Source organism: Salmo trutta, chromosome 25, assembly GCF_901001165.1.
Source record: "Salmo trutta chromosome 25, fSalTru1.1, whole genome shotgun sequence".
NCBI lineage: Eukaryota > Metazoa > Chordata > Actinopteri > Salmoniformes > Salmonidae > Salmo > Salmo trutta.
The window spans coordinates 46,421,990-46,433,495 of record NC_042981.1 but is presented as its reverse complement, the minus strand read 5'-3'; the positions used below and the strand labels follow the sequence as shown (position 1 = coordinate 46,433,495).

At 43.7% G+C, this 11,506-nt stretch overlaps 1 protein-coding gene across 1 annotated transcript; it reads right to left on the bottom strand.

The window, feature by feature from the left end:
• Positions 1–7,967: 7,967 nt before the first annotated feature.
• LOC115162742 (suppressor of cytokine signaling 4-like) lies at positions 7,968–9,149 on the bottom strand. Its single transcript, XM_029714197.1, has one exon. The coding sequence runs from the start codon at positions 9,147–9,149 to the stop codon at positions 7,968–7,970; it is 1,182 nt and encodes a 393-aa protein (XP_029570057.1).
• Positions 9,150–11,506: the final 2,357 nt, after the last annotated feature.

The window sequence follows — 11,506 nt, the reverse complement described above, 5'->3', positions numbered from 1 at the left end:
TTATTATAAATGCATGTTTTTTGTTTGTATTATCTTTTACCAGATCTAATGTGTTATATTCTCCTACATTAATTTCACATTTCCACAAACTTCAAAGTGTATCCTTTCAAATGGTATCAAGAATATGCATATCCTTGATTCAGGTCCTGAGCTACAGGCAGTTAGATTTGGGTATGTAATTTTAGGTTAACTTCACTAGGATAGGGGGCAGCATTCGGAATTTTGGATGAAAAGCGTGCCCAAATTAAACTGCCTGCTACTCAGGCCCAGAAGCTAGGATTTGGATAGAAAACACTCTAAAGTTTCCAAAACTGTTAAAATAATGTCTGTGAGTATAACAGAACTTGTATGGCAGGCGAAAACCTGAGGAAAATCCATCCAGGAAGTACTATTATTTTGAAAGGCTGTTTTTCCATTGAAAGCCAATCCACCACACAAAGACTTAGGACCCAGTTCACGATCTCTATGGCTTCTTCTACATGTGGCCAGTCTTTAGGCATTGTTTCAGGCTTTTACTCTGAAAAATGAGGGAGATACAGCACTTTCAATGAGTGGACAGTGGAAATTTCCAGACATGAGACCAGTGCATGATCGGGAGCCCGCCTTTCTTGTTTCTCCTTTTCTATTGACGAGGCTTTTGTCCGGTTGAAATATTATTGATTATTTATGACAAAAACAACCTGAGGATTGATTGTAAACATCGTTTGACGTTTCTACGAACTTTTATTGTACTTTTTTGACTTTTCGTCTGGGTGTTGAGAGCGCACTTTGTGCCTTTGGATTACTGAACTAAACGAGTGTATCTTTAATCCTATGTATAACCCTTGTATCTTTCATCAATGTTTATGATGAGTATTTCTGTAATTTGATTTGGCTCTCTGCAATTTTACCGGATGTTATTTGAGACAATGCATTACTGAACATATAACGCACCAATTTAAACTGAGGTTTTTGGACATAAAGAGGGACATTATCGAACAAAACGAACATTTATTGTGTAACATGAAGTCCTGGGAGTGCCACCAGATGAAGATCATCAAAGGTTAGTGATTAATTTAATCGCTATTTCTGACTTTTGTGAGTCCTCTCCTTGGCTGTGAAATGTCTGTATGGTTTCTTGTGGCTAGGCGCTGTCCTAACATAATCGCATGGTGTGCTTTTGCCGTAAAGCCTTTTTGAAATCGGACACTGTGGTTGGATTAACAAGAAGTTTATCTTTAAAATGGTGTATAATACTTGTGTGTTTGAGGAATTTTAATTATGGGATTTCTGTTGTTTGAATTTGGCGCCCTGCAATTTCACTGGCTGTTGTCGAGGTGGGAGGCTAGCGTCCCAATGATACCAGAGAGGTTTTAGAGGTTTTAAACCAAAAAGGCATCTTGAGTCATCATCACCATTATTTTTTCTTTGTCAATTTCATTATAAGACAATCATCAACATACAGTATGTATCAGCGTTTCCATTTGGAAACTGTGGCACCAGACATTTGACCGGCAGCATTTTAATTTACCGGACATTTGAGAAATTACCGGACCCATATGCATTGGGTGCATAACCTGATTAGGGTGTCCACTTAAGGTGCTCAGAATGACAGAAATCTAATTTAGATTATGGTAATTTATCTTAAAAGAACATGCAAGTAGAAGATTCAACAATGTGTGTCCTTCTTACCGAATTCCGATGCACACTGTGATGGAGAAGTACGTCACCAGCCGGGGGCAGCATTTGGTAAGATAACACACCCACACACACACATACTAATTTCCCCCTCCCTGCTCCATTTTCAGCTACGTTAGCAATGTGGGTATACACACAAGTAACCTAGCTATCTCAGTTCATACATTACACACATTCTTACCTCCTTTCATTAACAGCGGCATCTTGAGGGGGGATTAACATAGACAACCACATACTCTACCTTGGGTCGGATGCAGATAGCAGGAATTGAGTGGTGCTGTCTAATTGTAAACCACTTGTTCTAAACCTTGCACATAGAGTTCAATGGGCAGGCCATCTAAGGCAACATAAGAACTACCTCAGGCTAGGCCCCCATTTCTTTTGGCCCCCCATTTATACTGATGTGCAAACATACTGCAAAAAATGCCCCACATGCAAGAAAACCAGTGCTGTCTGTAGGTCTGACCAGGCTCCTCTCTGTTGCCTGCCAGTGATCTCTACCCCATTCAAGATAATTGAAATGGATATTGTTGGACCCTTGGAGAAGAGTAGTTACGAGTACATACTGGTGATATGTGAATATGCCACCCGGTTCCCTAAAGCCTTCCCACTCCGTTCCATAACCACTCCAAAAATAAGCAGTGCTCTTGTTCAGTTCTTCTCTCATGTAGCAATACCTGATGAAATCCTGACAGACCAAAGGACAAACTTCACCTCGTGACTGAGGGTTCAACTCCACCAACAGCTGGGCATCAAGGGCTTGAGGACCACTCCCTACCATCCCCAAATGGATGGGCTCGTAGAGAGGTTCAATCAAATGCTCAAGAACATGCTGAGGAAGTTTGTGGCTGACACTGGCAAAGACTGGGATAAGTGGTTAAGTGGTTACCCTTACTGCTTTTTGCTTACAGGGAGGTGCCTTGGGAATTGACGGGTTTCTTGTCATTCAAAGTAATCTATTTGTGGCAAGTACAGGGACTACTGGACCTGCTAAAGAAGTCCTGGGAGGGTCCACAAGTCTCTGCCTGAGGAAAGGGGATTGTCCAGTAAGTGCTCCAGATGCGTGACAGGCTGGAGAGCTACCAAGAGGAAGCCAGGATGAACCTTCAGCAAAACCAGAAGGCCCAGAAGAGTGGGTATGACCAGCACACTTGTCACAGAGAGTTCGAGCCAGGACAGAGAGTTCGAGCCAGGACAGAAAGTCCTGCTCCTCCTTCCCTTATCTAGCAGCAAGCTCCTCGTGCAGTGGCAAGGACCATATCTAATCAGGAGGAAGATGGGCCTGGGAACCTACGAGGTGCTGCACCTGGACAAGGAGAAGCAAACCTACCTCCTCAAGGCCTGGCAGAAAAGAGAGGAAATCTCCAAGGGGACGTCCTTTCTGGTTTGCTGAGTAGAAGAAGAGGATGCGTCGGATGGGGTCACAGAGGCATGCAAGAGATGAGCAGAGGTCATACTGGCTCACCTGGAAGAAGGAAATCAAGATGAGCTGAAGCAGCTGTTTGGCGAGTATCCAGCACTCTTCAGTCAGAAGCCAGGAAGAACCAAGATCCTGGAACATATCACCCGTTTGAAGTCTGACCAGAACCCTGTGTGCAAGCATCCTTACCATGTGCCTGGGAGGCTGGTGGTAGCCCTCAAGGAAGAGGTCCGCACCACGATAGAGATGGAGGTTGTCAAGCCATCGTCAAGTGAATTGCCATCTCCCAAAGAAAGATGCCTCTCTGCGTGTCTGCATGGACTTCCGTAAGGTGAATTCCATCTCCCAGTTTCATGCCTAACCCATGCCCTGCATTGACGACTTACTGCAGAAAATAGGTAGAGCACATTACATCACCACGTTGGATCTCTGCAAAGGGTACTAGCAGGTGCCCCTGGATGAACAGTCCAAGGCCTTCACTGCCTTCTGGATGCCGATGGACCTGTTCCAGTTCAAGGTTATGCCGTTTGAGCTTCATGGGCCCTGTGACTTTCCAGAAGTCCTCCAGGACTGTGATGATTGCTGTGCTGCCTACTTGGATGATGTGGTGATCTACAGCCACTCCTGGGAGGAGCACATACAGCATCTTAGCAGAGTCCTGGGGAAGATCCATGATGCGAGCCTCACGTTTAACCTCCTGAAGTGTGAGTGGGCGAAACAGGAGACAAAGTACTTGGGTTACCAGCTGGGTAAGGGTGAAGTTCAGCCTCAGATGGACAAAGTCAAGTCCATCAGGAACAGCCCCAACCCTGAACCAAGAGACCAGTGAAGTCCTTTCTAGGTCTGCCATGGTGGTACCGGAGATTCATTCACAGTTCTCCACCGTTGCAGTTCCCCTGACCAACCTCACTTCAAAAAGGTGGCCAGCAATCCTGTGAAGTAGATTGAGGAGTGTGAGGAAGCGTTCACGACGCTGAAAAAATGCCAGTGCTCATCCCCTGTTCTCCAGAGCCCTGATTTTCAGAAGAGGTTCCTCGTACAGGTGGACGCTTCAGCTGTGGGAATTGGAGCTGTACAGGCCCAAGGGGAGCCAGGAGAAGAGCTACCTATGCTGTACCTGAGTCGAAAGCTCTTGCCCAGGGATACCAGATATTCGAGTGCCTGGCTATAAAGTGGGCACTAGACAGCCTCCGGTACTACCTTCTTGGGAGAGAATTTGACCTGCACACAGACCACAGAACCATGACTTTCCAATCAGAGGCAGGTGTTTCTCGTTGTCTCTGATTGGAAGCCATGTTTTTTCCTTTGGGTTTGTGGGTGGTTGTTTTCAGTATAGCCCATGTGCCTTACGGAACTGTTGATTGTCGGTTTGTTATTTTTGTTTAAGTGTTCACTTTATTAAATAATAAAAGAAGATGAGCACTATAGCCGCTGCGCTTTGGTCCCCTTTCATCGACGCTTATGACAGATAATGGAAACACTTCAACCACCTCACTTTTATTCAACACTCATTTCTTTTTTTGGGGTATGACATCATTACGTCCAGCTGTTTTTATCGACACAAGACAGACAGTTCAATGGAAACGCACCGTAGCAGGCAATTGTCCCCACTGGGCATACAATGGTTGAATCAACGTTATTTCCAACGTGGCTGACTTTCCCTTTATACAAATAGATGTTGAATTCACGTCTGTGCCCAGTTTTATTCTATTTTCTATGCAAACTTTCTAAATGTCGTCAAATAGTATATAGCTAATGTTAAGCTAATGTTAAGCTTTGGATGGGTTCTTACTGCAATGATAACTGGATCATCTTAGACACATTAGTATGTCATTTCTGTGGTGTGGACAGATCAATAAGTATGCCTCCTGCATCTCTGTCATTGAGAAGCCACTTATTTTCATCATCTAGAAACATTGCCTGCGTCCTAATTCTCTATCCTTCACCCAAAGTGTGCAAACTTCCCGCACAGATTTTAAAGCATTAGTTTGGTATAAGCATTGGCTGGAGGGAGTTTCCACCATTGTTAAATCCCTGGCGGGAAGTGTGCTTAGGGATAAGGGTGGAAAATAGGGATGCTACCCCTAACTATTTCATGCATCACATGTTGACCAGCCTTGAACAATAGTCTACTATACTACTACTGTTTAATCTCCCATCAACCTTCAGTTGCAGAATGACAACACTTAAGAGTGTGTAAGATAAATTACCCTTAAATAAACAAATGACATGAATTAGGATAGAGAGGGAGAATATACAGTACCGTTTATTTCTTATCTTTCCAAATCTCTGGATAGAGATGACATTTAAAGGTGCCATTTGTAGAGAGCACTAGGAATTGTTTCCCCACACTTGAAAGGCAAATATTTCCAAACCATTAAATTGTCTTAGAGATCAGTGAAAGAGGTAAGTGTGAAGACAGAAGTGCTTTTCTACAAGACCGAGGATATTCGTTTTGTTGATGTGACAACAGGTTCTCGACTTGGGAAAACAAAAGTAGTTAGTTCTGCAAAATAGAATGTCACAGAAAAGAGGTATGATGATGGAGTATTGATTGTTTGCATTGAGAAGTAGCCTGCAGTATCCATGTAGTGAATGATATTAAATAAAGGCTGCTTCGGTGGTTGACAATTTTAGCATTTTGAGGAAGTGATATTATGAAGACCATGACTCAATATATCACTGGGGTATTCGTGCTCTCTATATGCCAGGTCGCAATTGTAAATGAGAACTTGTTCTCAACTTGCCTACCTGGTTAAATAAAGGTGAAAAAATAAAATAAAAAATAAATAAATACAGGGCTAATATGAAACAGTATCCATTGTATGTACTATGAAGACCATGACTCAATATATCACTGGGGTATTCGTGCTCTCTATACAGGGCTAATATGAAACAGTATCCATTGTATGTACTGCGCTGGGGCTGAAAAACAACATGAAATGTTGTGTCAACCAAGACAGACAGACTTTAGAAACTAAACTGTGTCAGCCACTAAGACACGAATAACAGGAGGTGAATACCGGTCATCAATATGCTGTACTATGTATTACTAAGAGAGACTGTAAAGTACGGTATTGTATGATTAGATGCCTTAACCCACTTGCAATGCATGAGTAAACCATACCTTGAGTATGAACAGTGCATTTATATCGCCATCTTGTGGCGTCAGATAAGACTGCATCCCTCTGCATCCTCCAGCAATGAGACTGAAAAAGGTCTGTATAAAAACGAGGACCACATTTAGGCCATGAAACCACTTTTAAACAGTCCTCACATATTGCATTATATGTGTAAATGTACATAATAAAATACACTAAAGTGTTTCTGTATGTTATCATACTCCACATCTACAGCAGTCACTGTGAGGAGGCAAGGATTATTGTATCGGGATGTTAGGCTACATTATCCAGAAGAGATCGCTTTCAAACCAGATGTGCAGTTCCTCATAGCATTTACAATACTTATGACTACAATCATTCACTGTAACATGCAATCAAATTCTAAAATATTGAATTTACAGAGGTATTCACACCCCTGAGTCAATACATGTTTGAATCACCATTGATAGCTATTAAAGCTGTAAGTCTTTCTGGGTAAGTCTCTAAGAGCTTTGTACACCTAGATTGTACAATACTTTTATTTTATCTTTAACATTCGTCAAGCTCTGTCAAAGTGGTTGTTGATCAATGCTAGACAGCCATTTTCAAGTCTTGCTATAGATTTTCAAGACGATTTAAGCCAAAACTGTAACTAGGAACATTCGATGTCATCTGGGTAAGAAAATCCCTACTCCTTGCCGATAACAAGCATACCCATAACATGATGTAACCATGACCATGCTTGAAAATATGAAGAGTGGTACTCAGTGATGTGTTGTGCTGGGTTTGCCCCAAACATAACACTTTGTATTCAGGACATAAAGTTCATTTCTTTGCCACATTTTTTGCAGTTTTACTTCAGTGCCTTGTTGCAAACAGGATGCATGTTTTGGAACATTTTTATTCTTTACAGGCTTCCTACTTTTCACTCTGTCATTTAGGTTAGTATTGTGAAGTAACTACAATATTGTTGATCTCCATCCTCAGTTTTCTCCTATCACAGCCATTAAACTCTGTAACTGTTTTAAAGTCACTATTGGCCACATGGTGAAATACCTGAGCGGTTTCCTTCCTCTCCGGTAACTAGGTTAGGAAGGACGCCTGTATCTTCGTAGTGACAGACCAGGTATTGATACACCATCCAAAGTTTAATTAAGAACTTCATAATGCTCAAAGGGATATTCAATCTGTTTTTTTACCCATCTACCAATAGGTGCCCTTCTTTGCAAGGCATTGGAAAATCTCCCTGGTCTTTGTGGTTTAATCTATATTTGAAATGTACTGCTCGACTGAGGGACCTTAAAGATAATTGTACTGTATGTGTGGGGTACAGAGACGAGGTAGTCATTCAAAAATCATGTTAAACACTATTACCGCACACAGTGAGTCCATGCAACTTATTATATGACTTGTTAAGCAAATTGTTTCTCCTGAACTTATTTAGGCTTGCCAGGGGTTGAATACTTAATGACTCAAGACATTTCAGCTTTTCATTTTTAATTAATTAATTTGTAAACATTTTTAAGAACATAATTCCACTTTGACATTATTTGATATTGTGTGTAGGCCAGTGACACACCATCTCAATTTTAACACAACAAAATGTGTAAAAAGTCTATGGGTGTGAATACTTTCTAAAGGCAGTAAGGGTCTTCACAAGTCTCTAAAAACCAATGAAACATGGTCAATATGGAAGAGTAGTAACCCATAGGACTATAATTATGAAGTCAGAAATTGTCATTGTTTTATACTGCACAAGCCCCATTGCACTAGTAGTGGTACTGCCTAAGATAGTCCCTGAGCTGATAAGGCAGTGGAAGGATCTTGATGCCCTGGTACGTAGTGCAGCTACAGATCACTGCGCGACACAGGTGCTGCAGGGTGAATGGGAAAGTCCGGGCCAGAGGGCGGGACAGGAGGGGCTCAAAGAAGAGGCATGTGGCTGGGTCGCTGTAGTGCCGGAGCAGGCCTGTCACGCTGGGGTCCCTGTACATGCACGGATCGCGGCCATCGAAGCTGAAACGCTTGCCGTTCTGCTCGATACGCGCATGGAGAGAGCGGCTATAGCGGCGGAAGCTGACGGAGAAGAGGAACTTGTCCTGGGCCGAGTCGCGGAGGAGGAAGGTGCCCTCGGGCTGGCCTCCTAGGAGCTCCTCTGCCTGGAAGCGGTCCAGAACGCCCCAGTAACACGGGCTGTTGTTGATCTGCAGGAGGTCAGGGACCAGGATGTTATCTGTATGGCTGCCACCATAGGCTGCTCTGCCATGCGGATGGGAGAGATCCCAGTCCTCAAGGCTCAGGGGCCTACTCAAGCAGATGCCCTCCCATGAAAGAGGTGTCGAAGGCGGGGATGTGGAAGCGGACGGGACTGGTTCTTTGCCAGCAGCCTGTGCAGCCTTGGCGGCTTGGGCAACCTCTAGGCCCACAATGGCGCTGGGGTGGGTGGCATGCTTCTTGATGAGGTGCCAGCAGTGGGCCAGCTCTGACTTGGACGAGAAGGGGCACTTGTCCTGCATGAGCTCCGTGACATGGATCGGACGCTTGGTCCAGAGGAGCACAGAAAAGGCCCCCCGGTAGGCCCCCGTTGGGCAGCCGTGATGGTGGTGGTGATGTTGGTGGTGGTCAGTGCGGAGAGGGAAGCACTGGCCCACTGCATCCTGGAACTTCTGCCGGAGAGAGCGCCTAGAAAGGGCTTTCCGACAGGGGACGTCTATGTCGACTTTCCCCATTACGGTACAGCTACACTTCCTCTCTCTCCGTCGCGGCGGACATGAGGTGGAACGTGCTCCTTGCTCCTCCATCGGCCCTACCCCCTCCGGACCCCGAAGGCCCGGATCATTTCGGGAACTCCGGGAGCGTTTCTTGCAGCTCCACAAGTAGCTGTCGGCACTCCAGCTGCAGATGCCGCATTTGGGACAGATATCCGAACTTCGGGATTTCTTCTCAGACATGGCCTTCCCTCTTCTTCATACAGCTCTGTGCTACATTAATAGACAGAGATAACCAAGTCAATATGTGGATAAAGTAACATTCACTGATAAAACAATGGGATGGTTATCAGCAAAAGCTTTGAAATCCAATTTCAAACAGTACAAGTAGAAAGTTTATTATGTTAGATTAGATATTCCTCTAAAGTTTAGAGAGGAATGTCAAATGTTGTTGAAGTGTTGTGGTTGCAGGTTCACCTGCCTCATCTAAAGCCTCTTCTTTTGGAGTGCTGCTATAGGCCAGCAAGTGCTAACAGTCAGTGTTTAGATAATATGTGTGCAATACTTGATAATGTGTCTGATGGTAACAGAGAGGTCTATTTTCTGGGTGACCTGAACATTGACTGGTTATTAACAACTAGCTTTCCTCTCAAGAGGTAGCTTCTAACTGTGACTAATGCCTATAATATCACCCATGTTATCACTCAACCAACTAGAGTGCATACCAATAGTGTTCTATCTGTGACATCCACTTGTATTGATCAAATATTCACTAATGCTGCAGAGCTTTGCTCCAATTGTTGACAAACATGCACCTGTTAAGAAACTAACTGTGAGTGGACGGGGACTTTAACGCAGGCAAACTTAAATTCATTTTACCTCATTTCTACCAGCATGTCACATGTGCAACCAGAGGAAAACAATCTCTAGACCATCTTTACTCTACACACAGAGACGCGTACAAAGCTCTCCCTCGCCCTCCATTTGGATAATCTGACCATAATTCCATCCTCCTGATTCCTGCTTAAAAGCAAAAACTAAAGCAGGAAGTACCAGTGACTCGCTCAATGCGGAAGTGGTCAGATGATGGGGATGCTACGCTACAGGACTGTTTTGCTAGCACAGACTGGAATATGTTCTGGGATTCATCCAATGGCATTGAGGAGTATACCACCTCAGTCACCGGCTTCAACAATAAGTGCATTGACGACGTCGTCCCCACATTGACCGTACATACATATACCAACCAAAAGCCATGGGTTACAGGCAACATCCGCACCGAGCTAAAGGTTAGAGCTGCCTCTTTCAAGGAGCGGGAAACTAATCCGGACGCTTATAAGAAATCCCGCTATGCCCTCAGACTAACCAACAAACAGTCAAAGCGTCAATACAGGACTAAGATTGAATCCTACGGCACCGGCTCCGACGCTCATCGGATGTGGCAGGGCTTGCAAACTATTAGGGGCTACAAAGGGAAGCACAGCCGAGAGCTGCCCAGTGACACAAACCTACCAGACGAGTTACAGTTGAAGTCGGAAGTTTACATACACTTATGTTGGATTCAATAAAACTCGTTTTTCAACCACTCCACAGATTTCTTGTTAACAAACTATAGTTTTGGCAAGTCAGTTAGGACATCTACTTCGTGCATGACAAAAGTAATTTTTCCAACAATTGTTTACATACAGATATTTCACATAATTCACTGTATCACAATTCCAGTATGTATTTGGCAAAGGTGTATGTAAACTTCAGACTTCAACTGTAAATTACAATTACAATTTTCAACCTCCCTGTCTGAGTCTGTAATACCAACATTTTTCAAGCAGATCACCATAGTCCCTATGCCCAAGAAAGTGAAGGTAACCGGCCTAAATGACTACCGCCCCGTAGCTACTGTCAGTAGCCATGAAGAGCTTTGAAAGGCTGGTCATGGCTCACATCAACACCATCATCCCGGAAACCCTCTCCAATTTGCATAAAGACCCAACAGATCCAGAGATGACGCAATCTCAATTACACTGCTCTTTCCCACCTGGACAAAAGGAACACTTGCAGTTGAAGTCGGAAGTTTACGCACACTTTAGCCAAATACATTTAAACACAGTTTTCACAATTCCTGACATTTAATCCTAGTAAAAAATCCCTGTCTTAGGTCAGTTAGGATCACCACTTTATTTTAAGAATGTGAAATGTCAGAATAATAGTAGAGAGAATTACTTATTTCAGATTTTATTTCTTTCATCACATTCCCAGTTGTTCAGAAGTTCCCAGTGGGTCAGAATACACTCAATTAGTATTTGGTAGCATTGCCTTATAATTGTTTAACTTGCGTCAAACGTTTAGGGTAGCCTTCCACAAGCTTCCCTCAATAAGCTGGGTGAATTTTGGCCCATTCCTCCTGACAGAGCTGGTGTAACTTAGTCAGGTTTGTAGGCCTCCTTGCTCGCACACAATTTTTCAGTTCTGCCGACAAATTTTCTATAGGATTGAGTTCAGGGCTTTGTGATGGCCACTCCAATACCTTGACTTTGTTGTCCTTAAGCCATTTTGCCACAACTTTGGAAGTATGCTTGGGGTCATTGTCCATTTGGAAGACC